The 27,830-nt window shown below is 41.9% G+C and overlaps 1 protein-coding gene across 1 annotated transcript; it reads right to left on the bottom strand.

Annotated features, from left to right (window-relative positions):
- Window positions 1-113: 113 nt before the first annotated feature.
- Window positions 114-25,489, bottom strand: LOC101839056 (cytochrome P450 3A9). Its single transcript, XM_005080441.3, has 13 exons — window positions 25,310-25,489; window positions 22,823-22,916; window positions 21,027-21,079; window positions 20,296-20,395; window positions 17,694-17,807; window positions 17,395-17,483; window positions 15,437-15,585; window positions 12,747-12,874; window positions 11,142-11,208; window positions 5,015-5,175; window positions 3,545-3,771; window positions 1,120-1,282; window positions 114-468 (listed from the first exon to the last, which is right to left on the bottom strand). Exons 1-13 carry the CDS (start codon window positions 25,378-25,380, stop codon window positions 373-375), a joined length of 1,512 nt encoding a protein of 503 aa, XP_005080498.2. The 5' UTR covers window positions 25,381-25,489; the 3' UTR covers window positions 114-372.
- Between the last annotated feature and the right edge of the window lie 2,341 nt (window positions 25,490-27,830).

Raw genomic sequence — 27,830 nt, 5'->3', positions numbered from 1 at the left:
TGCAGGCAAAATGCCAAGGTTATGCATAAAATAAGAAAAAATAAAATTTTTTAGTTAATTTTTAAAAATTTAGCCATTGGCATCACTATAAAATATCTCATTTTCAGTAGTAGTTGTTGATAAAACTAGTAATTGATCTTTATTTTCTCATCAGAAATCAGAAGATTTGGTAGCGACAGTGAAGTAGAAATAGGGAGTCCCACAAGAACAAAAGAGTTGAACATATCTTTGATTGGTTCCATAGCAAGCTCAATAAACACCCAGAATCCTTCATGAGTGCACAAGATCGCCAGTCTTCATCTTTGAATTTATTCACAATCTGAATCGGTTTCTGGTCCAGTGGGACACAGCATCATAACAGACCGACATACATCAAGCTCCACTTATGGTCCCATCTCTTGGCACAACCTTTAGAAGCACTGGTTTTTCTGGTTGGAGAAGTCCTTGCTTGCCTAGTTTTAAAGGGATCTGGAATAGTTGGACAAGTACAAGAAACAGTCAATGAAACGACACCAACCACAAACACAAACAAGAAGCCCACAAATACTGGTAGTGTTTTACAAGCCTACAAAAACTACTTTTGCCTCCAGTGCTCTTCCTTGGGTGATACTTATTTACCCTTTTTGAGACAGGGTTTCCCACTGATCTGGAATTCACAAATTGTATAGTCTGGCAGCTTAGTGAGGCCCAGAAATCTTCTGGTCTCTGTCTTGTCAGTATTGGGATTACGAGTGCATGTCAACACACATGGTTGGTAATAGGTAAGTTGTTTGGCTGGTTGGATGGTGGCTGGGTTTTTGGTTGGTATGTTAGTGGGTTGTTTGGTTTGTTTGTTTTCTTGCTTGCTTTGTTTTGCTATGAGGATTAAGCTCAAATCCACATTCTTTGAAGACAAGAGGCTGGCCTATTTCCTACAGCCCTTGAGTTTAGACAATATTTATACTTAGGTCTTTATAAAGTAAAAGATGCAACTCTAAAACTGAAATACTTAAACTCTCCAATAGGTCTTACAAAGAAATTCCTTGGACAAAACAGATCAATATACTTTTCTGCAAATCAATAGCCCAGTTGAAAAGCTAAAATCCTATAAAACATAAGCTACTGAAAAAGCACACTGACCTGAGTTTCCTCACAAGGCTGGAAGGAGAAGTTCTGCAGGATGCTGACAAGAGCCAGTTTCATGTTCATGACAGCAAACCTCATGCCAATGCAGTTCCTGGGTCCATCCCCAAAGGGCAGGTATGTGTAAGGATTGATGCTGCCCTGGTTCTTCTTGCTGAACCTGGTCCCATGGAAGTAGATAAGACAAGTTAAGGAAGCCTAAAACCCACAACAGTCACATGATGGACTTTTTTTAGATACACATGAGTAATAGTAAACAGGAAGCTTCCCCAAGCTGGTTATGAAAATTCTGGTATGACTTCCATAGTTTCTTACCTGTATACAATGCATTGCGATCATTTCCCCTCCCACATTAACTTCTTGTACACTCTTCCCAACTCTATTCACGCACTTCTTCACTTCTCATCTCCCTCATGTTTCCGTGTCTGTTTTTGTGTGAGTCTTTCACAGGTGGTCACAGAGAGTGTGTGTTCATGATGGCAATGGCCATGTTCCAGCCAGAAGACACTGTGAGCACACACGCCCATTCTTGAACTACTAGTCCTTCACCCCTCTTCTGAGGTGGTCTGTGTGCCTCAGAGTGGATGGTATGCCATAGAAATGATACAAGTCACAAGTCCCCTGTCTTGCTTTACCATGGAGGAGCTTTCAGTCATATTGAGATGAGGTTAATTTACCTTTATACATGACCACTGCATTTAGTGTGACGTGTTCATTCTCTGAGACATAAGAAATGAGACCATTTAAAGAAAAGTATGTTATTAGATGAACTGAGACTCATTGAGGTGGGAGGATAAAGCATTCACCATTACTGAAATTGTTTTCCTTGCACTGTCTTCTCTCTCTTATTCTTTTTTCTCTTCTCCGTTATTCTTTTTCTCTACTTTCTTCCTCTTATTTGTTTCCTTTATGCCTGCATTGCCTTGCTTCCCATTTCTCTGTTCCTTCCAACTTCCCACCCACTTTTCCTCCACCCTTCTCCTCCCTTCCTCTTTCCCCTCCCTTCCCCCTTCTTTTTTTTTCCACTTCCTTTTCCTTCCTCCCTCCTTATGTCCTCTCTAGCCTCCCTTTCCTTCCTCCTCCTCCTTCTTCTTTTTCTTCTTGCACTTCCCTTCCTTCTTCACTGAATAGTTTAAGTCAGATCATTTGGAAAGACATACATGTTACTCTAATATAATATCACCATTAAACTATTTCTCTGTGTGTTCCTTTGGATATAAAAAAAATCCCTCTATGTGTTCCTTTGGGTATAAAATGACATCTGACAGAAAAATTGTTGATTTCTAGAAAAGCAGTAGATGCAATGTGACTTCGTGTTCTAAGCTGTTTTTTAATATTTTGGAAGGTTTTTGATGTATATAGAGTATTATGTTCCAAAAACATACAGAAGGTTGTGGGGTGTGTGAATAAGCACCACACATGGATGAATGGTTGCTGGTCACATAGAATTCCATTGAGAATGCTGTGGATATTGATTTGCACAAAGCACCCTTGTGAATTTGTCAACCATTCTTTGTTGTAGACATTTATCAACTTTTTCATTCACAGAAAACACAGACTGTTTCATTATTAAATGAATATAATATAAGTACAGTCAATTGTTTGTGTGTCACAAAGCTATAGAAGGTGTAATTGCTGAGACTGAAAGAAACACAGAAGCCATCTGTCTAGAAGACAGAAGAACTGGTGAGCTCTTGTTAATTCCTCAGCAAGTACTATACATAGACTTACTGGTGTCTAAATGGTACATTATGGCCAACAACATAAAGTACCAGAAATCAGGAGGGACATAATTTAGAAGCAATGAATGTCTATATCCTAAGCCTTTAGGCTTACTTGCCTTGGCCCTAAAAACACCATTCTTTGTTTTGCTTACCAAGAAAACAATTAGACTGTAGAACTGTAACTGAAGCCTAACCTTGCCTCCTTAAACCTGCTTGAGCCACTTCCAAAATAAGTTTGCTTAGATTTTAGACAGCAGGCTTTGGAAAATTCACATAGGGTAAGAGAGTGGCTAGAACAAGAGGCAGGAATGGAAGGACCTGTGGTCTCCTTTGTCCTCCACAGAGCCGCAAACAAGGCCCTCAGATGACACCATTATAGCCACACTGGAGGACCCAAGAGGCAAAGTCTAGTCAAATGTAAAATGTAAATATTCTCTAACGGTGATGGGAGGAACTAAAGGTAACAGCAAGAAAAACCTAGGGAAGAAAATCATAATGCATAAAATAAGATAGTGTTGAGGACGTTGTGACACATGCTACTCTTGCCTTCAAACTTTGAATAGGTAAATAAACAGATATATGATAAACAGACACAGAGATAGGCTTAATTGCTACTTATGTGTCTTCAACACAAGAGACACACATCTTACTTAAACTAGTCTAGTCCTCGGTATTTTATCTTTCCCACACCCCTGTACCTTTCAGGGCGGAACTCCTCAGGCTCTGGCCAGTATTTTGGGTCTTTGTGAAGAACAAAGATTGGTACCATCACCACAGTTCCTTTGTGAATGAGCACCCCATTGACTTCAACATCTGTCTTGCAGACCCTCTCGAGTCTTCCAGCAATTGGATATAATCTGAGAGTCTCATTCACCACCATGTCAAGATACTCCATCTGGACCAGAGTGTCATAAGTGGCAGGTGCCTGCAAAGGGGGAGAAAGATTTTTGTAAATTAAGATTTTTGAACTAACTTTCCTCTGTGGAAAACTACTAGGGGGTTACACTACCAAAGAAGAACTCACATTAGTGAAAGACCTTAGCATTTACAAAGGATTTTAATAACTGAGATTTCAGCCTGCTCAATGCACCTGTAAGAAATGTAGGGTAATTATGAAATACGGGAAGACTTTGTGACAGTCCCAAACCCAGGACCTAAAATCCTCACTATTACTATATACTACTTTTTCTTTCTTATGTGAGGAGTCATAACTTGCAGATCATGATAATTAGAGTCAACAACAACTTAACACACTTAAGTTACCTTTCCACAGAGAGGCCACACACATGTACTTGAAGGTACATAAACATAGGAGGAAGAAAAACTCCTATTGTATTTATTTGAAAATATCTCATGTGGCCATTCTTTTGACTATATGTAAAATTCGGATGCATTGAGTAGGATAAAATTTTAAATATATATATAAATATATATACATATACTAAAGGTGACAAAATTCTCAGTTTCAACCCTGGTAAAAGTCACAGTGAGAACAGAATCCATCACTCAGCTGCATTCACTGTTGCTGGTCCAGCCTTCCGGTTGTCCCTTCAGGGCTTGCCTGTGAGCTCTGAAGAGCATGATAAACCAGACAGACCTCTCCACAGACCACACAACTTTACACCCCACAGCCTCCCACTTTGGACAGAGTTGTAAAAGTCAGTATGGGAAACGGCTGACTATCACTTCATGGGGCTTTGAAACAGACCACAATGTAGGGCCACCTACGAGTGGAGACAGATTGTGGGGCTGAGCTAAATCAATCTGCCTAGCCCAGCCCAGTCAAGGCCAGTCACACTCAGGCAACAACAAGTAACAGCACACCCCACAAAATCAGCAAGCTGACTACCCAGACATCTGACTAACCAATGCTCACACTTCCATGCCACTGTGATTTTGTGGCTGTTTCTTGGAAGCTTTTGGTAACAGATAATGGATAAAACTGTACCAACATTCACCTGCAAAGATGTTATTTTCCTAAAGGCAGCAGCCAATGCCTGTCTCCCATTAATTTCTCTCTTCAGAACCTTCTTAAATAAAGGTGGTGAAGGGATCAATACTTATAACTTTGTTGAAAAATTCTCACTGGATGTGATAAGGAGCCATTCATGTCAATTTGTCTCCTTTTACCTTTCTCCCTCCCCAGGTCCCGGGTCCCGTCCCCTCACCTTATTGGATAGAGCTGCATCAATTTCATCCTGCAGTTTCTTCTGGACATCGGGGTGGGTGGCCAGCAAGTACAAGGCAAAGGAGAGAGCGCTGCTAGTGGTCTCATAGCCAGCAAAAATAAAGATAACTGACTGAGCCACAATCTCCAGATCAGATAAAGCTAATGGGAAAGGAGATACATTTTATTTTAGCGTGTGTGTGTGTGTGTGTGTGTGTGTGTGTGTGTGTGTGTGTGAAAGAGAGTGTGTCACCGCGTTCTTGTGAGGGTCAGAAGACAACTTTCAGGAGTGAGTTCTCTCCTTGCAACATTTGGTTCCTGAGGTTTGAACTCAGGTCTTTGGCTTGGTATCAAGTATCTTTATCCACTGGCCTATATGGCTGGCCCAGTAGATACACTTTAGGTAAAGGAGATTAGTATTTAAAAATCATTATTTGGATGAAAAATAACACAAATAAATATCTCAAATCCCTAAAAAGATTATGAGAAAGCGATTCAAAGTCACAGTGGTTTTCATTCTCACGTTGGTCTGACAAGGGATTGAGATGGGAAAGTCACTTTGGCCCAGTTTCCTAAGGTCTACACTCCTCTTGACCATCTGCATCCTCAATAGCTGACTTCCTCAACACCTCCACCACTGAACAACCTCAAGAGGAAGCATTTCCATCTGATGTACACAGTTTCTTCAGTGTGCCCTGCAGATAATTAGAAATCTACCATGTTTTACTCAGTTTTCATTTTGTCTCTGTGTAAGAACTGTAGTCATAACTGTTCATTTGCTGGCAAGCTGATACAGTATACTTCAATTTATAGTCTGCTCAATTTTTAGGTACACATGATGTATACATGTCACACATGAACATGGATGTGCAGGTGTGTGTGGACAAGGGCTCAGAGCAGGACTTCTGGTGTCTTTCTCCATCATTCTCTGTGTCATTGCTATGGGTCAGGGTCTCTTACCGAACTAGAAGCTCATCATTTCAGCTAGTTTGGCTGGCTGCTGAGCTCTGTATCCTCCTGTTTCCACCCTCTGAATCTGGGGCTAAGCAGGCACATGTAGCCATGCCCATCTGTTTATGTGGGGGTTAGGGTTCCAAACTAAAGTCTTCATGTTTACAAAGCAAGTGCTCTTACCTACTGAGCCATTACCACAGCCCTAGGTAATCCTCTTCATATATGTAAAATAGGTGATAGCATTCTCCTCTAAGAAAAATTAAATTATTCTGCTTAAAGCTTAGCTTGACACTTGAGAAAGTACTCAACATCCCTAGCCATCTGGGAAATGCAAATCAAAACAACTTTGAGATACCATATCACTCCTGTCAGAATGGCTAAAATCAAAAACACCAATGACAGTTTATGCTGGAGAGGATGTGGAGAAAGGGGAACACTCCTCCACTGCTGGTGGGAATGCCAACTTGTACAGCCACTTTGGAAATCAGTATGGAGATTCCTCAGGAAAATGGGAATCATTCTACCACAAGACCCAGCAATTCCACTCTTAGGCATATACCCAAAATATGCACATTCATACAACAAGGATGTCTGTTCCACTATGTTCATAGCAGCATTATATGTAATAGCCAGAACTTGGAAGCAGCCTAGATGCCCCTCAACTGAAGAGTAGAGAAAATGTGGAACATTTACACAATGGAGTACTAGTCAGCAGAAAAAAAAAACAATGGAATCTTGAAATTTGAAGGCAAATGGATGGTACTAGAAGAAACCATCCTGAGCGAGGTAACCCAATCACAAAAGGATAAACATGGTATGTACTCATTCATTTATGGATTTTAGACATGAATCAGAGGAGTACCAGCATACAATCCCACTGCCAGACAGCCAAGGAAACAGAATCTTCATCCAGCGACTAATGAAAGCAGAGGCAGATACCCACAGACAAACACTGAACTGAACTAGAATCCAGTGTCAGAAAGAGAGAACTGATGGGCAAAGGAGTTAAGAGTGGGCTGGTTTCAGCGACAGAGAGAGAGGAGCGAAGAGCAAATTGGCAAAGAATGGGCTGGCAAAACCAGCAGAGACAGCTGATCTGAACAGGGGGAGAGCTCTTGGACCCCAGACCGACAACTGGGAGGCCAGCATGGGACCGATCCAGACCTCCTGAATGTGAGAGTCAATGAGGAGGCCTGGTCTACCTATGGGGTCCTGAGCAGTGGATCCGTGTTTATCCCTCGAATACTAACAGACATCGTGTGTCCATAACACAAAGAGGGTTGCTCTCTCTGCCTGGACTCTTAGGGAAGTGCCTGGACCCTACCCTGAATGAAATGATAGACTCTAGATATCCCCTATGTGGAAGGAATTGGCAATAAGGTGGGAGGCTGGGGGGATGGTGAGGGGGTACGGGAGGAGGGGAGGGAGAGGGAACTGGGATTGACATGTAAAACAAGCTATTTAAAATTTTAAAAAAATGGAGAAAACCAAAAAAAAAAGAGTGGGCTGGTTTAACCCACAGAAACAGTTGACCTGAACAAGGGGGAACTCTTAAACTCCAGATTGATAGCTGTGTGGAAAGCATGGAACTGACCCAGACCCCCCTGAATGTGGGTGTCAGTGAGGAGGCCTAGGTAATCTATGGGGCCTTGGGTAGTATTTATCCCTGGCATACAAATAGACTCTGAGTGCCCATGCCACAGTATAGGAGGATCTCTCAGCTGGGATTCTTGGGGGAGGGCCTAGGCCCTGCCCTGGATGAAATGACAGTTACTGGAGATCCACCATGGAGGGCCTCACCCTCCTTGGTGATCGGAGTGGAGTTTGGGTGGGGGACTGGGGTCCTGGTGGGGTGGGCAGGGGAGGAGAGGAGGGAGAGGGAGCTGGGATTGACATGTGAAACAAGATTGTTTCTAACCTAAATAAAAAAATAATTTAAAAAAACTTAGCTTGAAACATTTTGGGTGAATATGAAATAGAAAGGTTTGAATGCATGGAACATTAGCAGACCTATGAACTACACAGGTCTTAAGAAACCTGAAGCAATGTTATTAAAGCTACTCAAAGTGTGGTCTGTGGACCGGTAGCAACATTTTACAAGTTCCCTGTAATGTAGCACTCAAACCCATTCTACATCTCCTTGGTCAGTGTCTGAACTTTCATGAGCTGTGGTATTTATGTATAATTATTTGATCAAACAAGTATTACCAATCTTCAAAATGCAAATCAGAAGTTAGAGCAGCTACAGAGAAAAAGGAATAGCTACAGAGTATTGAGCGATGGGTTGAAGAAATGGCTCAGCCTGTTAGGGATGTAGACTGTAGTGGTGGTGAAGTGTGTCTTTAATCCCAGCACTCAGGAGGCAGAGGCAGATGGGTCTCTGAGGTGAAGGCCATCCTGGTCTATATAGCAAGTTCCAAGACAGCCAGAAAAACCCTATCTCAAAAAAAAAGTATGCAGACTGTTCTTGCAGACCACCTTAGTTCGGTTGTAGGCAGCTCAAAACCACCTGTCACCTCAGCTCCAGGAATCTAATACTCTGACCTCCACAGACACCCTCACTCATTCATTCACACAGACATACACAAAAATAAATTATAAAATAATTATTTTTATTTAAAGGGCAATGATTAGCAATATTCAAATAAGCGGATCCTCCTTAGAGAATTTTTTAATCTCAAATGGGAGAGACATCAACTCCAGATAGATTGCATCTGTGAAGTGATGTACTGTGACACTGTGGACTGCAGCCCTGCTCCCTAAGAGCCAAGCTTTTGACTAAGGCTGAACTTAAACCAAGCAGGACTGTCCTTATTTGCGTGATCCTTGTTTGCATGGTTCTTCTTTGCAGGGCAGAGATTACAAAAGGAAATTTCATGCACAATGATTCATGTTACCTTCCCATAAGCTGTAAACTTGCCCACAGTTATCAGTCATGAATCACATGACCAAGACCAAGAACGAGTCCTAATTATAACTCTGGGTTCCTAATTATAACTCTGGGTTTTCCGGGGAAATGCGAGCATGTAGGGTCGATGCTCATGACAAACACACTACTCTATTGATGAATGTCAAAAATGGGAGAGCACGGTGGTACAGCAAGACAGGTCTGTAGGTAAAAGAGCTGCTGCCAAGCCTGATGAACTGAATCCCGTCCCCAGAACCCAAGGGTGGAAGGAGAGAACAGAACTGTGGAAGTTGTCCTCCGACCCTCATGTGCACACCATTGCATGTGCATGCCCATACACACACACACACACACACACACACACACACACACATACACACAAAACAAGTGAATTTCTAAAATGTATTCTGAAAAGAATGGGAGGCTGTGCAGGTGATGGGGCAAGAAAGCATGTATACATTCAGCTGAAATTGACTGTGAGCCCATAATTTCTCTAAACCCTGTAAACTAATTTTTAAATATATAAAATTAGAGAATAAGGAGAACTCAGTCAGTTGCAAAATGATGTTTCCTTGATTAGAGGTGTCCTTATACCTATTCATCTGTGGATATAAGGACAAATGTTTAGGCTCTTGTTAGGGATTGTCATGGTTTACTAAAGCAATGGTTGTAGATTCTCTTCTAAGATCCATGACTTCACTATCACTGAGCAGTTACCTGGGTTTTCAGTACCAGGCAATGGTTTCCCTGTAGTTGAGCAGGTCGTAAGTTCACTTAGAGAGCTGTTGGTTACTGCCAAGGTATGTGTGCCACTACCGCTGTAGAGCCCAGTCCCAGGGGATATATCCACAAAACACCCCCACACCTAAGGTTCAGGGAACATTGCAGAAGAGGAAGCAGGAAGACTAAGAGCCAGAAGAGCCAGAAGTGTTCTGTAAGATGTGTCTCCCAGTAATGTCAGAAGCTATACCCATAAAGTCTCAACAGCATGATTGAACATGAGGTGAACAAGAATAACACCAATAGACATGCCAAAGTGGATAGGGAAAATCCATGAGGCCTCAACTCTACCAAAAACCAGAGGCAACTAAGGAATGCTGAGAGGAGGAGAAACACTCTTTCCCAAGGAAGAGCACACTTATTCAGTATCAAGTGGCCAATCTTGAAAGTGTACAATGTGTAACATTATACAGACAAATAGATTATATTTAGGAATATATATGTATATACACATGCATAAGCATACAGACATGCAATGACAATTGACGAAAAGGGAACATGAAGCCGAAAGAGTGTGGAGAGATATGCAGAAGGGCTTAGAGAAAGGGAAGGAATAAATGTGATTGTATTATGATCTCGAAAAAAGAGAACTCAGGCGCCCATATAAAAGACGTATTCAATGGACAGATTGAATGAATCTGAGTGTCAAAATGATAGTGAGGGAACAGAACTAATATATAAGGTTATTCAGGAGGAGGTGAGGGGCAGGAGGAGACAGAGAGAGGAGGAAGAAGAGTAGGAGGGGAGGGAGAAGGAAGTGGAGTTATGGAAGAACAAGGAAGGGAAGGAGGGACAGAAGGAGCACAAAAAGGAAGAAAAGGGAAAATAAAACGGAGAACAGACAGCCTGCCCCTCTCTTGCACGGAACATAACTCCTAGCTGCACAGGGCAGGGTGGAATCAGAAAACCATCATTCATCAACTATCACAGGCACCCATGATGGGAAGATGAGTAGTGAAAAACTAGTAAGAGTAGAGGAATGTGTGCTTAGTCCCAAGGCTTTCTCCATGCGCTCCATGTCAACTACATGGGAAATCAAAGCTTGGCTGTCAATCAAGATCTGAGTAAGCATTCATCCCAGGTTTCCAATGACCATCACCACTGTGGGGCTGTCCTCTGATTGGATGTCTACATGCAAATCTCCAGACAGAGCTTTGACTCAGTGGGCCTAGATGGACCCAGCTGGTTTTTGTTCTGTGGCACAAGATGCAGAAACCACTGATGACCTCCAGTACTGAACGGCACTGCATAGCTGCCCTGAAGTTTTTCTTCACAGTTGTAATCCACTGCTTCTAGAAAGCTCCTCTATGGATACTGTCTACATCTGGGGGTTGGGTTGGTTTATTTTTTTTCTTTAAGAAGGGGTTGGAATTGTTTGTTTGAAATTTGGAGACATGTCCATCTACCTGAAAAGCCTCCTGCATATTTCTGAGCAAACCCTTCACTCTGAGGTTACCATCAATAAACATGAAACATGCTTGCTTACCTTTGTGAGAGTCCTTGACACTGGAACTCTGCGAGTTTATCATCAACTGAAGAAAATCCACTCTTTGCTGAGAGAAAATAATGTTGAAAGACCCAAGGTCAGTTGAGAGGTCACAGTGGGTCACAGGTGCAGAACGAGTCACCATTCTGAGACTGGTGCTTACTGAAAGTCCAGAAGTCCAGCTAGGCTCCCCAAAGTCGATGATGAACCAAAATGTCCACACACACGCTTTGGAGAGCAGGATGCTTTCCTGAGTGAACACTAGGTGTGTGTCCAATGGCTCTGGTGTTTCCTGCCTCTGGCCCTGAGTTCTCTGGCTTCTAAACATTCCATATTGGCCCCTTCCCTTCGCATGTTCTGGGCTTCAGCCTTGTGCCCTCCCATCTAAATCCCAAACCACTGTCCTTACACATTGGAGGCAGAACGACCAAGAGACGCAAGCATGGGCTACATAGCAAAACTGTCTCAAAAAATAAAAATTAAAAATAAAGCAAACTAAACTGTGCTGGATAGAATAAAGCGACTCTCTTTTGAACATGTGTAAAACAGTAAGCTTGGAGATTAAGTGATTTCTTGTCAGTCTGTGGAATTAAAGTACCTGGAAAGAATTTTTAAGTAGAATCATTGTCCTTTCTGGTAAATTTGTCTCATTGCTTTTTAAATTTACATTAAATGGTGTATAAAAAGTGTACATGGAAATAGAATGAAATTAAATTTTGATGCATGCATATATTAAATGTTGCTTATATCAGGCTGAAATAAGAGTTTTCAAAGTCCATTCCTCTATAGTTTTTGGAATTTTTTGAATGGCTTCAGTGAGCATAGGAATACAAGTGTCCCACACAAGCTTATATCATTATATAACCAGCAGGAAGATGGCTGAATCACATAGGAGTTTTATTTTTTACTTTTTGCTCATAGTTTTCCTCTAATGTGAACTCAAATCAATGAAGACTTAATCCTTGAAGAAATAAGCCATTAAAAAATGGTTGTTCCTGGCTGGGCAAAGTGGTTCATGCCTTTAATCTCAGCAATTAGGAGGCAGGTGAAAACCATAACAATAATAATAATAATAATAATAATAATAATAATAATAATAATGGTTGTTCCATTGAGATCTTCTGGTCCAACGTCAAAGTCATAAACTTTGCTCCCAATATGAAACTCTAGAATAGAGTTCAAGGGTAACATATTTGCTGACCATGTGTAAGGGCCTGGGTTTTATCCCCAGCACTGAAAAAATAACAGTTTGACTTTTTTTAGATATATCCATATAATTTTCCATAATTCCCCTAATTTATATCCCCACAAATCATATGCAAGAAATCTCTTTTTACTAGCATGTTGTGAAATTCTTGCCTCTATTTATTCTGTGTCAGGCATACCACTAAGTTTAAGTGCTTTCTCTGGCTCATTTTATTTTTCTATTCCCAACCACTACACTCTTCATTCTCTTCAAAATATCAAAAATCCCATCCTTAACCAATATTCCTCCATCTAGTATTTAAAGATGTAGAGGAAATGTATGTGTGCGTGTTCATATTTCTCTAGAGAGGAAGAAACGCATTATCAATAAATGAAAGTCCTCATGTGAACAGTTATTACCTTTCCTTTCTCTTGCATGCGATTCTCTTTCATGCGTTGCACAGAGGTTTTAAAAAAGTTTATGACGTCTTTTGGAAACATGCAGATATTTACAGCCTCGAACACTGGGGTAAGGAATGGAAAGAGTGCTAGAAGTAAAGGAAAAGAGAAACCGTGGTGAAGATGCAATTTTTACCTGGAATGAGTACTTTATTCAACACTCAGAGCAATAAAAGCCAGCAGGATCTCTCTTGCTCAGGTTCCAGGCTGCCGGCTGAGAAATGGTGTGTCGATGTCTGACCACCAGCACAGATGTGGTATCAGTGGCTCTTGACTCACAGTTTCAGGGTTAAATTCCTTGACCTCTCACATGTAGGACTGAGGTCTTTTTGGGTAGATCAGGCTTCAGTCCAGTGCCGCAGTTAATCAAGGTGTTCGGGAAAGAGCTTTCAAGGCTGGAGAGATGGCTCAGTGGGTAAAGCACCCGCCTTGGAAATGTGAGGACCTGTGTTCCGTTCCCAGAACCCATGTGAAATGCCAAGCTCAGCAATGGCAATATGAGAGCTGGAGACAGTGAATGAACTCCTGGAAGCTCAACAGCTAGTTAAACTTGGGGAAGTTCACCTACCTCCTCGGTGAAGTTCCAGGCCAGTGACAGACCCTGACAAAAGGTGACAGATGCCTGACGTCTGCCTGCTTGTGTACACCCACACACACAAGTGCACCTACCCACCTCCCCATGAATACACACACACACAATAATAATAATAATAACGGTGCACCTACCCACCTCCCCATGAATACGCACAATAATAATAATAATAACAGTGATGATAATGACATTAACCAAAACACAAAACTAAAGAAATACTTATAAGATGGAGACACAACAATACCCAGCAGGGAGTGTTGAGGAAAAGCTGATCTCGCATGACAATACCTTATAGCGTGTGCCACTAAAGAGAGGAGAAAACACACTCAGGCACAGAGAGTAGCTACTACTGACCAAAATGAAAACTAATGAAATAAAAAAATTAAGGAAATCAATGAAAACAAAAGATGCTTCTTTGAAAATATCTTCACAGTTGGGAAAATGTTAGCTGGGATTGTTCTAGAATTAGAGTGATGGGTCAGATTACTAGCGAGCATAGTAAAGTAGGAGGAGAATAATGTTATGAGAAACACAAGGGCATATAAAGGAATCCTACTAACAATTGGAGGACTAGGACAATAGCCTCAATTATACAACTTGGCTAAAATATACAGATTCCTAAAAATACATAAATTTTAGAAAATGACTCAAAAATAAATGCAATACCATGCATAATAGACCCATAACATAATGAGAGATTATTTGTTACAAAGCAAATACACAGAGACCCATAGCATTTCTCACAGCCTAGAGAAAATGGATAACTATGATAAAAGGAGATTATCATATAAACGTGTTCCAGGATCATACTTAATTTCTGTCTCCTCCTTACCTTGCCTAATATACAGAATTAAAAGTATTCCTGATTTTTAAAAAAATGCTGTCCACAAGGAAAGCCTCAAACCAAAAGGTTTTGATGCTGAATTTTACTGAATATTTAAAGACAGGCATATGCCATTTCTTCCCAAACACTTCCAAAATATAGAACAAACATGAAAACATGTCCAGAATTCTCCATAAAGTGGGTGGTGCTCTAATACTAAGACCAGACAAATTTCTCACAGGAAAAGGAAACTGCAAAGTAACATCACTTGTAAATGTGGTTGCAAGATTTTCAACACAATACTGTATACTGAATCAAGTAACTATAGGACAATTTATATTACCCTAACTAGGTAGGTAATATTCATCTCAAGGATGCTCTGCTATATAATTGAACATATCAATGCAAAGAAAATGCACAAAACAGATGAATAGATACAAAATAAAACATTGGAGAAGATCCCTTTTGTGATTAAAGACACATCCTTAATTAGTTCAACACATTATGTTAGACATTACTATATAACTCAGCACTTCCCCTTGGGAATACATCCAAAATCAAATGAAAACATGTGTTGAAACACAAGCTTTCAAAAGAATCTTCATAGCAGCACTGTTCACAGCAGCCAAAATTGCCTAACACATAGAGCATGGCATGTCAGTACAAAGGCATATGAGGGGCTGGAGAAAGAGCTCAGCAGTTAAGAGCACTGGTTGCTCTTCCAGAGATCCTCAGTTTGATTCCCAGCAACCACATGGTAGCTCACAACCATCTGAATGGAATCTGATGCCCTCTTCTCTCATGCAGGCATGCAGATAAATAGAGCACTTTCATACAAAAATAAATGAATCTTAAATAAAGGAATATGATTCTGCCATGAAATACTAATACCCATTGAAGATGCATGAACTTTTAAGACATACTAATTTGAAAGCCAGACTCAAAAGATCACATTACCCTCCTCTATTTGTACATGTGCAGAATAGACAGATCTGTGCAGTTAGAAAATAGACTTACTTGTTGCTTGTTACTGAGGGAGGTAAGGAGTTGACCATTAAAAGTACAGAGTTTCTGAGATAACAAAAACATACCACAGCTAACAACAGTGAGAGCTGATAATATTTCAAACATACTGAAAATCATCAGCCTGTTTAAGTGGACTACTTACAACATATGTGGATTATATTTCACTACAGTGTTACTTTAAAAGAAAGAATGAAATATTAAGTCACGTACTAACTGAGAGGAACAAAGGATCAAAGACATCAAATTTTAAGAGCTTCTTGATTTTTTCTACAAAGGGATCCTGAGGATTGTTGAGAGAGTCAACATTCACTCCAAATGAAGTGGCAGTGATCACATCCATGCTGTAGGCGCCAAAGATGCTGAAGAGAAAGAGAGATGGAAATTAACAGCTACACCTCTTCGTACTCCACCTAAGACACATACGATGTGAAGTATGAGTAAATTCATATGTCCATCCAAGTCGGTCATAGTGCCACACAGAAACGCTTTCTATGATGCCTTTGCTTGTATTATACTCTATTGTGACTTTATCAGGTGGCAGTGTTATGCCTGTCTTTGTGCTGTGGGATGGCATGGATACTATAATAGTTAGTTTTAATTATCAAAATTATCTAATCTAGAATTGCCTGGGAAGAAACTCTCAAGAAGGAATTGTTTATATGAAGTTGGACAGGCTTATGAGGTGTTGCCTTGCTTGTATTAATTGATGTGGGAAGATATGATCCACTGTGGATGGCAGCATTCCCTGAGTGTGGTAGTATGAATGTAATTAACCCCCATAAACGCATAGGGAGTAGCACTATTAGGAGGTGTGGCCTTGGTAAAGTAGGTGTGGCCTTGTTGGAGAAAATACATCACTGTGGGAATGGGCTTTTAAGTCTCCTATGCCCAAGATTCCATCCAACTCAATGAATTAACTTCCTCTTGCCTGTGCAATATGTAGAACTCTCAGCTACCTCTCCAGAACCACATCTGCCTGCACCCGACCTTGTCCCCCCATGATGATAACGGATTAAACCTCTGAAACTGTAAGTAAGCCACCCAATTAAATGTTTTCCTTTATAAGAGTTGTCATGGTCATGGTGTCTCCTCACAGCAACTGAAACCCTAAGACACTGGGTTCAGTCCTAAACTATGTGAAAAAGGTAAGCTAACTATTAAGCATGTGTATGTTCATTTTTTTTTTTGTTCTTCATTGTGGATGTCAATTCTCTCCCTCTACCGTGTGGATCCCAGGGATCTAACTCAGGTTATCGCCTTGGTGGCGAGTGACTTTACCCACTGAACTATCTTACCAGCCAAAGGAAAGAATAACTATTTCACTGATAGTCTCAAACGTTTTATGATGGGATATAAATTGTTTGACATTTTAACTTGCCTGGTGCTCACACAGCATCCTAATAAGTGCCAAGTACTTTCTGCATTCTTTCCTACTGAATCAACAGTTAACAAATTTGTTTAGATAATAATGTTCCTTATTTCTAAATTACCTCCTTCTCTAGAATTTCAAAAACAACAATTTAGTAGACAACTTAATAATGATCATGTATACAGAGGTGAGACTTGTTCTCTATAAGTCACCCTGTCATAGGAGATACCCCTTTGCAGGGAGGCTCATTACAATCCTAATGCCGCTACAGGGATGTCTCCAGTTTCCTCTGGCCTCAGCTCCAGCAGTACTCTGAGGTGTTGTAATCAGTTGAAACACCACACAACCCACTTTGGAAAGGACCTGGAGTAACCTAACAATGAAAACTTCAACTCCACAGCTGGCAGTTGTGGTGTCTCCTGGAACTATTGTTATGATATAAATGCACAATACCCTTCCCCAGAGTATTGTGTGTCTGAACACCTGGTCCCCAGCTAGTGGCACTGTCTGAAGAAAATGTGGAAACTTAGAGGTGGTGCCTCGTTAGAAGAAGCGGGTCGCTTTGGGCAGACCTTGAGTCTACATAGCCTGGCCATACTTCCTTCTTCCTGAGCATGGACACAGTGTGACCGGCTAGCTTCCTGCTCATGCCACCATGCCTTCATGCTGTGATGTTCTGTATCCCTCTAGCCAAAATGAGACCTTCCACCCTTCGGTTGCTTTTCTTGGTCTTTTGTTGCAGCAACAGAAAAGTAATTAACACAACAACCCAGCACCCCACAACTGCGTTAGCACTTACTCTTTCATGTTGATGGGCTTCCCGTTCTCTGCCCCCTGCCTCATGTTTCTCACCAACACGTCTGCATACTGGTTAATGATGGGGAGCATCTACACACAGAACACAAAGCCATCCACAGTGAGTTCCCAGTGGACGCAGCTTTCCCAAGGACAAAGCAAGAGGTCCCACTAACACAAAAGGACACTCTTAAGGAAGTTTCAACTCAGAGAACGCTGCTTGGAAAGGGCTGTGGTCTTCCACTCTCCCTGTCCCCAGATCTGTTCCTCGTGTCTCCAGTGACGAGCTCATTACTTCATTACCTCCTTGAGCTTCCCACTGGTGAAGGTAGGAGACAGCAATGCTCGGATTCTCTTCCATTCTTCATTCTCAGCAATGGAGATGGCTTTTTTCAAAATTCCCGATGGACCAAACATCTAGAACACAAAGCAAAAGAGATGTTGCACTATATAGGTTTGGAGAACTGCAACATTGTGGGGAAATGTTAACAAGCATCACTTACATACAAATTATTTAGAACTATGTCTTTATATTTGAAATGTATCTTTCAAATGTCTCACTCTCTAGGAGGCTGGAGGTAGATTGATATACCAATATGCATGCATTTCAATATCACTAATAATACGTAATTGATAAATTCAATGAAAATATTTAAGTGTATATGTTGTATGGAAAAAACTTAGGAGCAGCAGCTAAACTGTGGAAGATTAAAATTTATAATCCCTGAAAAGTAGAAAGAAAAAGCTCCCCTATCTTTTATTAAAATAACATCAAGATAACAAATTCTTAGAGGACATAAGCAAACAAACATCTGGAACTTACAAATTAGTCAATTCACACACACAAAAATCCAGGCACATTGGTAAGGTAAGTGAGGAATATGCAAAACCACATTAAATACTCAATGACTTTCACAATCATTCCAACGAAAATGAAATACTTTGGGTATAACCCTAACAAAATCTAACAACAATAAAAATGTTCATTAAAAAGAATCAATGAAAATTTGAAGGAATGAACAAACTTAAAGCACTCACAGATCAAAATAACCCACTGGGGAGAGGGTTCAGAGGGTCAGAATGTCTGTTCTTTAACCCTGAGGGCCTGAGTTTGAATCTGCAGCAGCCACATCTTAAAAGATGTTGGCTATGGCCATGGGTGCCTTTGACCCAGGGTTGGGAGAACGAAGACAGGCAGATACCAATGGCTCACTGGTCAGCCAGACTACCCAATACAACAGAGTAGCACAGTAGGACACTTAACATCCTCTTTGAGACCTTTGCAGGTTAACACAGGCACACACATGTAAACACACACACACACACACACAATTGTGTTTTATTCAGTCATAAAGAGCAAATTTACATTGTTTGCAGGAAAATAGACAGAACTGAAGGTCACATTAAGTGAAGACACATTGAGACACATGAGAATCACCTATCAGTATTGACGATAGATTTTTTTTAACTATGTACATATAACAAAACTATAGGGCTGGAGAGAAGGCTCAGCGCTTAAGAATCACTGCTCTTGCAAAGGACTGGAATTTGGTTTCCAGTACTCATGGGGTGGTTCATAAATACCATAACTATGCCTCTAAAGGATCCTATGCCCTCTTCTGGCCTCTGTGGGCACCTATACACAAGTGCATATGCACATAGAGAGAGACACAAATACAAGCATACACATAAACAAATATAAATAAACTTTTTAAAAAATAAAAAAGTCACAAGAAAACCCTCCATTTTGTGCAATAAACACATGCCAAGATGTAGAAAGATAAAATATTTTCCAACTGAGAATAAAATACAAGCTATATGTTGTGTGGCAACTCTAATAAACTAGGATGTGAGAACCTTGTCGTGAAGGAACAATTCTGTATCATGGGTGCTGGTGGTTATACATAGATGTACAAATAAATATTCATGGAGCTACATACCCATGCACACACACACTACAAAATAAGGACACATAACATTGGTACTGAATAAAATGTATGAGCTATACAAATTCCCATCACAAAAACATACTAAATTTATGATGTAAAACATCACCATTGAGATAAGATGAAAAATTCATAGACTGTTGTTATACATTTTGGGTCAATGCCTCTATGAAATTGTAATTATTTCTTGATAAAAAAAATAACATGTTGCCAGGTGTTGGTGGCGCACGCCTTTAATCCTAGCACTTGGGAGGTAGAAGCAGGTGGATCTCTGTGAGTTCTAGGCCAGCCTGGTCTACAAAGTGATTTTCAGGACAGACAGAGATGCTATGCAGAAAAAAAAATTGTGTCTCAAAAAAAGCCAAAACAAGCAAAGAAAACTAAGATATAAATGGGGCACTGGGGAGGTAGCTTAGTAGGAAAGAGCAGCTTGCTGTGTAAACATAAAGATCTTAGTTTGAATGTCAAAGGCATACTTAAAAAGCTCGATGTGGCCCTGTGCATCTGTAACCCCAGCTCTGTTAGGGGCAGAAACAGGAGACTTGCCAGTGTTTGCAGACTGACAGCCTAGCTCCAGGCTCAGTGAGAGACCGTCTCAAGAGACTAAGGAGAGCCGGGCGTTGGTGGTGCACGCCTTTAATCCCAGCACTCGGGAGGCAGAGGCAGGCGGATCTCTGTGAGTTCGAGGCCAGCCTGGTATACAGAGCTAGTTCCAGGACAGCCTCCAAAACAATACAGAGAACCCCTATCTCGAAAAACCAAAAAAAAAAAAAAAAAAAAGAGAATAAGGAGAATAGAGCAAGGCACCCAACATCCTCCTCTGATTCCCATATGTGGTAGGTATGTGCATCAGCACACATGTGCATATACCCCGTGTACATGCATGTAAACATTCATGCATCAAAAAGACCCTAACATATAAATAAATAGAGATCAAGATGCTTTAAATAGATGCCTACCCGACGGTTTGTGAAAGTAGAGTAGCATTCCTTCACCAGCACTGTTTTGATCATGTCTGGGTCCGTGATAGCCAACACAGGCTGTCGACCCTCATAAAACCTGCGTTGGCAAAGCAGAGAGGATTAAGCCCAGCCATCTAGATTTGCTAGTTGGAGGCATGCCCAGAAACTCAGAATCTGATCCAGATGTTACGTAACCAACACCTTAGTTACACAGCATGCCTCAGCATGAGCAGCTAGCTCAAGTCCATGGTCACTCTGACCATGGGTCACTCAAATTTCACAAAATGAAGTGCATGAACCTCATGCCGGAAAAAGGCAAACACAAAATAGCTCTACAAAGATATCATAATTGGAACTAAATTGGAACATTTGTAAGCCTGAACAGAGCATATATGAATATCACCCATAAACTATTTTTCATAATTTTGCATGATCAGAATATTGGATTACCAAAAAGGATATTAAGTCAATGGAAAATTGAAGTTGAGTAATTTGAGTACAAAATGGTGAAATATCCAGACATTGGACTGAAACTTGGGTGACCCATTCCCGAACCATCAAGTCCTGGAGAAAGGTCAAAATATGCAACTTTCTCAGCCAAAGTCAGTCTGTAAATCATGACACTGGGAGATATATGGGACCTATGCCAGCAAAAAGCCCCCAAAACTCTTCATAATGCATGTGCCAACATTTCAAATCCTCCCAGCAGAAGTTGCTGTGATACTCACCCCCACATTTTCCCGTATTTTTTACTACATTGTATATCAAATTCCCAGAATCCCTGGAAAGAGAAAGAAAATGAGAATCCAGAACTATTTTAAATATACTCTTCTTACCTTTAGTTTGGGTACAAATTATATGAATCTCACAAAACCAAGCTTACTGTCCCTCAGTGACACTGAGAGGGACATTCTTATTCACCACTGTCTGAATGGAAAGGAGATTAAATACTAGATGTGCGTGAAATGTGGATATTAAAGGTTCGCAGATTTCCCCCTAAATACTGCAAATGCACAAATCTCACCCTTGACTGTGAATAGTTACTAACACCATCGCACAGGCTTGGTCACTCACTCTTCACTATGCACAGCAGCTCACAACATGTCTTAAAGATTTTGTTCCTCATTCAGTTGAAGAGAAGGAGGAGAGATCCTATGAACAAGAGGCGTAAGATCGTGATGGGAAAACCACAGAGACAGTTGACCCAAGCTACTGGGAGCTCACGGGCTCTGAACTGACAGCTGGGGAACCTGAATGGAACTGAACTAGGACCTCTGAATGTGGGTGACAGTTATGTGGCTTGATCTGTTGGGGGGGCACTATCCCAGGTGCATGAACTGGCTTTTTGGAGCCCATTCCCTATGGTAAGATACCTTGTTAAGTTTTGATAGTGGGTGGAGGGGCTTGGTCTTGCCTCAAACTGGTATGACAGATTTTGTCGACTCCCCAAGGAAGGCCTTTCTCTGAGGTGTGAATGATGTTGGGGAGTAGGGGACCGAGGGGGAGCTGGGGTTGGAATGTAAAATGAAAAAGTAAATAATAAATAATACACAAAAATGATTTTGCCTCTCTACATGCTGTCTCTAAAATTCTCAAACGTTCCGAATTGTTCCTTCCATAACACAATCAGGAAAGGAAGCTAAGGCAATGCCAGTGAGATCCATTTAACTCCTTACTCAGCATCTTTTTCATTTGTTTCATGACCTCTCCCTGAGAAGACTAATAGAATTATGACCATGAAGAAACCAGTGGCCTCTTTTAATGTGGAGCATTTAGTCTCCGGCAAGTTGCTGAGTGAGAAGGCAAGTGGATAAAAATGACAATGGAGGTTGAAGAGACGGCACTGTGATTAGGAGCCTTGCCTGCCATGCCAGAGAACCAGGGTTCAGTTCCCAGCACCCACACGGCAGCTGTCTGTAACTCTAGTTCTAGGGGACACCTTTGTGGGCACCCAACACTCATACACAGAATTGTATGCAGGCAAAATAACCATACACATGAAAATATTTTTTAAAAATAAAGGGAATTTGCCTTAATGGCTCCCTGGCAACATGGAAAAAGGGGAGATGCCACCCTCTACACAGAACATAACAAAGGAGAACACTTTCTCTTCTACACATAACATTGGAAATTAAATACGTGTTCTGAGTCTCTGAAACTTAAAAAGAAAACTTTAGCTAAGTTTCAATTGTAAGTTTTAATTTTGCAAATAAAAATTCCAGAAGTATAACTGTCCCCTGCTAAAATCTGTACTGGGGACAAATTGCCCTTTGAGGATCACAAGTCTGAACATCAAGTCCTCAACACGAATGTTGATACGTCAGAGGTTGGAGCTGACCAACCGTGTCCAACTGGATCCTACAAAGACTTACAGCAAAGCTTTAGAAAAGCTGATCTTGTTTCAGACAGAAACCAAACATGGTTTCTGAAACTCAGGTCTACTCCAGATCTTGCCTTCTGTTGATGTAACTAAACCAGTCTTGGCAACCACAAAAGGAAAGATAGGGAGTCCAATCATACTCACCTTCCGGTAACCAAGAATTGACCCCAAGAAAGGCAAAGGTTTGGGCCCAGGAATTCCCAGCTTTTTAAAAAGTCCATGTGAATGGGTTCCGTATCTATGAAGTGAAAAAGAAAACTAGTATGTTGGGATCGTCATTGTATGCTATAGTGGTCCAGCAGTCACGGATACAGACACTATAAATTCAAACAGAGGAGGCAACAAATAACAAAAACTCCAACAGCAATAATTATTTTTGGTCCTTACTTCTTCTCTAGAGTTCTCTGTGGGACACTCAAAGACCACAAAGGTTATCTTAAAAAGTAAGTAAAATTTGCGGGCTCTAAATCCTAAAGTTGATCATTAATAAATGTCTGGAAACTTGATTTGAGTGTTCGTGTGACATCCTATCTGAATTCTTACATGTCATTTTTTCACTTCCTTTTTTAGGAAATTGATTGGATGCCAATCATCTGACCTTCTAGTGATCTCCAGTGGAAGTCACAACATGCAAGTGTGTTTGAGAGATCCCTTTTGAGAGAAGAAATATTTTCTCCACTTCCTCCTAGCTCATACCTGATGGTATTTCATTTCACTGCTGGTCCATCCTCTTCCTTATACACCCATACTAAGGGATTTGCATGTCAGGATAGACAGGTATATCAAACACTGATGATTTTTCTAAACCTGATTAGCAAGTTTATTTCAAAGTACACATACAATCTGAGACATGTGTTCATTTATGCATTGGGCTCCCATTCCTGACACTGTTACAAACAAATGAAATTACTATAAACACATCAGTTGTCACAAATGTTGACAGAAACAGCCCCACTTTAACCTTTTGAAGGAAGGTCCTGGGATTATTTCAAAGAAATTCTAAGGCTGAAGAGAAGGAAATTAAACATTTCAATTTTAATTGTAAAATGTTATCAGATGGAAAAGATGTCACCACAATACTTTAAATACTTACCTACTTCTTTAAAGAATAAAACCACATCTGAAATTTTCCTTTTCACATCATTACAAATGTCTACCTCTCCTTAGAGTAAAATGGCAACAGACAGATGTCAAATGTGATGTGTGTGAGAAGGGGCATCTATAATCCATAGACTCATAGGCACACACACACAGACAGAGAGGCAGAAACAGACAGAGAGAGGAAGAGGAAGAGACAGAAGAGTGGTTCTCACCCTTCCTAACGATGTGACCCTTTAATACAGTTCCTCATGTGGTGGTGACCCCCAACCACAACATTTCATTGTTACTTCACAACTGCAACTCTGCTATGGCACTCTGTATACAGGGCATCTGGTATGAGACCCCTGAGAAAGGGTTGTTAGACCTCAAAGGGGTCGAGACCCACAGGTTGAAAGGAGCTGCAATAGAAAAAGGTGGGGATGGTGGTCACATATGCTTTGATCCTAGAACTCAGGATAACATCTCTCATCCCCTCACTTGTACAGGAATCCCTTCACTGAAAGGAATACTGGGATCGGTGTTTTGACTGATGGCCCCAGTAGAACTTAGAGGGAAACATTTAACAACCCAATTGTTTCAGAGTTTCTGCCTTCTGAGGATGTCAGTAGCTCTCATAGCTGGGGAGGCATCACTCCTTGTCTCCCACTTATACTAGGAGATTTGTAGGGAAAGAATCATAGTCAGGCCTCCTTTGCTCTAAAGATTCATCACTTATGGGCACTGGAGAGATGGCTCCAGGGGTAAGAACACTTGCTGCCCTTTTAGAGGACTCGGGTCCAATTTGTGGCATCTACCTAGAGGCTCACAGCCATCTGTGTGTGACCTAAGTTCTGAGGGATAAGATGTCCTCCACTGACCTCCATGGGCAAGCACGCATGTAGTACACATGCATACGTGCAGGCAAAACACCCACATAAAATAAAATGACCAAATATAACATTAAAAAGATTCATCACTTAGAAGCAAATAGTTCAACATATTATAGATAGGAGGGCTGAGTTTGGGAAAGACCAGGGAATGGTAAAAAAAACCAGGAATAAATTGAGCCTACCATACAACTTGGGGTACACTGGGGGAAATGTATAAGTGGTCCTAGAGGTGAGACAAGGGATCAGAAACTAGCCATGTGCACGTGGGCAATACTATACATCTCCTGCATCAGAGGGCGTGGGTGTAGTCAACCCAAAAGCTCCTCCCAGCTCCACAGTCCTGAGATCTTGCAGAAGAGCTCCCCCCATCATACACAGTAACCAGCTACTTGTAATCTGCTTCTGCTGAGCTCTGTTGGCTAACCCGGGGGAAAACTGAGTCACTCAATCTCCTTATCCACAGAAAGTAGAGTTTAGTAGATGAGAGATGCCCTTTATCCCCTTGGAGGGATCTACATAAGATCAACAGCAGCACCTTGCGTCTTAGCATCCCACACGCAAGCAACACCCTTCATTTTCTCATTGGATTTTTCCAAACGATTAGAGGAAAAGTCATCCAATTCACATCCCCTGAGGAGAGGAGTCTGGGCAGTTTACTCACAGGTAGAGGAGCACCAGGCCGGTAGCCAGGAGCACCCAGGTCTCCATGGGAAAGTTTGGAACCAGGTCCATTGCTGCTTCTTCAGTCGAGTCTCTTTTGTGCTGTATCCTCAGCTGTGTGTGCTTCACCTCCCAGGGCTGAGCCTGATGAGCTCCCTTCCCGCCCAGCTGTCACTCAAGAAGGCCAAGCTCAGTGCTTAAGTAGTGGGAAGGGGGCGGATCTGGCCTTGCATCCAATGAAAACACCACTATGCCCCACCCACAGTGACAACAGTCAGGAGCTCTCTCTGCCTTAGCAGTTAGCATGGTCTACTTTGATCTTTGAATTCATTTGCTAAGACATATTAACTAAAAAATAATGCAACCAGTGATTTCATTATCACCGAATCCAAAGGTTATTGCTTCTTATCAGAAACTCAAATGAAATCACACACTTTAATTCTTGTATAGTGGTTCTGCCCTTGTTTGCTTTCTGGTGTTGTGATGAAAAGCACTCTGACCAAAAACAACCCTGGGGGAGGGATTTGTTTAATATTGCAACTTAAAGTTCATCATGAAGGGAAGTCAGGGCAGAAAGTCGAGGTTAAATCTGGGGTCATGAGCTGGAGCAGAGTTCATGGCTGAATGCTGCTTACAGACTTGCTCCCTGTAGCTTCATCAGCCTGATTTATTTTCCCCTGGAATTGGTTCAGAGAGCTTGGAAGACACAAGGATCAAAATCTCTGGAGTGTGAGGGTTCCCCCATACACACTCCTTTATAGACCATTTACATAGTGCCTTCTGAGCTTTTGGAGGGGTTTGTGTGTGTGGTGTGTGCGGTGTATGTGTGTGTGTGTGTGTGTGTGGTGTGTGCAGTGTGTGTGTGGTGTGTGTGTGTGGTGTGGTGTGTGTGTGTGTGTGGTGTGTGGTGTGTGTGTGTGTGTGGTGTGTGGTGTGTGTGTGGTGTGTGTGTGTGGTGTGTGTGTATGGTGTGTGTGTAGTGTGGTGTATGTGTGTGTGTGTGTGTGTGGTGTGTGTGGTGTGTGTGTGGTGTGTGTGGTGTGTGTGTGTGTGGTGTGGTGTGTGTGTGTATGTGTGTATGTGTGTGTATATGTGTGTGGTGTGGTGTGTGTGGTGTGTGTATGTGTGTGTGGTGTGGGGTGTGTGGGTATGTGGTGTGTGTGTGTGGTGTGTGTGTGTGTGTGGTGTGTGTGTATGTGTGTGTGTGGTGTGGGGTGTGTGTGGTGTGTGTGGTGTGTGTGGTGTGTGTGTGTGTGGTGTGTGTATGTGTGTGTGTGGTGTGGGGTGTGTGGGTGTGTGTGGGGTGTGTGTGGGGTGTGTGTATGTGTGTAGTGTGTGTGTGGTGTGGTGTGTGTGTGGTGTGTGGTGTGGTGTGGGGTGTGTGGGGGGTGTGTGTGTGGTGTGTTGTGTGTGTGGTGTGTGTGGTGTGTGGTGTGGTGTGTGGTGTGTGTGGTGTGTGTGTGTGGTGTGTTGTGTGTGTGTGGTGTGTGTGTGGTGTGTGTGGTGTGTGTGTGTGGTGTGTGTGTGTGTGTGGTGTGTGGTGTGTGTGTGTTGTGTGTGTGTGGTGTGTGTGTATGGTGTGTGTGTGTGGTGTGTGTGGTGTGTGTGTGTGTGGTGTGTGTGTGTATGGTGTGTGGTGTGTGTGTGTTGTGTGTGTGGTGTGTGTGTATGGTGTGTGTGTGTGGTGTGTGTGGTGTGTGGTGTGGTGTGTGGTGTGTGTGGTGTGTGTGTGTGGTGTGTTGTGTGTGTGTGGTGTGTGTGTGTATGTGTGTGTGTGGTATGTGTGTGTGTGGTATGTGGTGTGTGTGTGTGGTGTGTGGTGTGTGTGTATGGTGTGTGTGGTGTGGTGTGGGGTGTGTGTGGTGTGTTGTGTGTGTGTGGTGTGTGTGTATATGTGTGTGTGGTGTGTGTGGTGTGTGTGTGTGGTATGTGTGGTGTGTGGTGTGTGTGTGTGGTGTGTGTGTGTGTGGTGTGTGTGTGTGGTATGTGTGTGTGGTGTGTGGTGTGTGTGTGTGGTGTGTGTGGTGTGTGTGTGTGGTGTGTGTGGTGTGTGTGTGATGTGTGTGTGTGGTGTGTGTGTGGGGTGTGTGTGGTGTGTGTGGTGTGTTTGTGTGGTGTGTGTGTGTGGTGTGTGTGTGTGTGTGTGTGTTCCCATTCTGTTGTATTGCATACAGCCCAAGAGTCAGAGGATTTGGTGGTCTGAATGAGAAGGGCCTGTGTAGGCTCATATATCTGAACACTTACTCCACAGCTGGTGGAACTGTTTGAGAAAAGTTAGGCGATGTGACCTTGTTGGAGGAAGGGTATCACTGGGGTGGGCTTTGATGTTTCTATAGGCCACACCTTTCCTAGTTAACCGACTCTTTCATTGCCTGTGCCTTTGGATCAGATGTAAACTCTCAGCTACTGTTCTTGCTGCCATGTTCCCTGTCATGATGATCATGAACTCAGCCTCTGAAACTAAGATGCCTTGGCCATGGTGTCTCTTCACAGTAGTAGAACAGTTTCTATCCTTCCTCCAT

This window comes from Mesocricetus auratus, unplaced genomic scaffold (genome assembly GCF_017639785.1).
Source record: "Mesocricetus auratus isolate SY011 unplaced genomic scaffold, BCM_Maur_2.0 Super-Scaffold_100025, whole genome shotgun sequence".
Classification (NCBI taxonomy): Eukaryota; Metazoa; Chordata; class Mammalia; order Rodentia; family Cricetidae; genus Mesocricetus; species Mesocricetus auratus.
The sequence above is the reverse complement of the archived record's forward strand: the minus strand, read 5'-3'. Positions and strand labels throughout refer to the sequence as shown.

Coding starts and splice junctions, on each gene's coding strand:
- LOC101839056 (XM_005080441.3), bottom strand. CDS start 25,380: ATGGACCTGGTTCCAAACTTTCCCATGGAGACCTGGGTGCTCCTGGCT. Junction 12,875..15,436: donor TCCTTTGTTCCTCTCAGTTA/GTACGTGACTTA, acceptor CTTTACTTCTAG/CACTCTTTCCATTCCTTACC. Junction 469..1,119: donor AGCCTTGTGAGGAAACTCAG/GTCAGTGTGCTT, acceptor CAACTATTCCAG/ATCCCTTTAAAACTAGGCAA.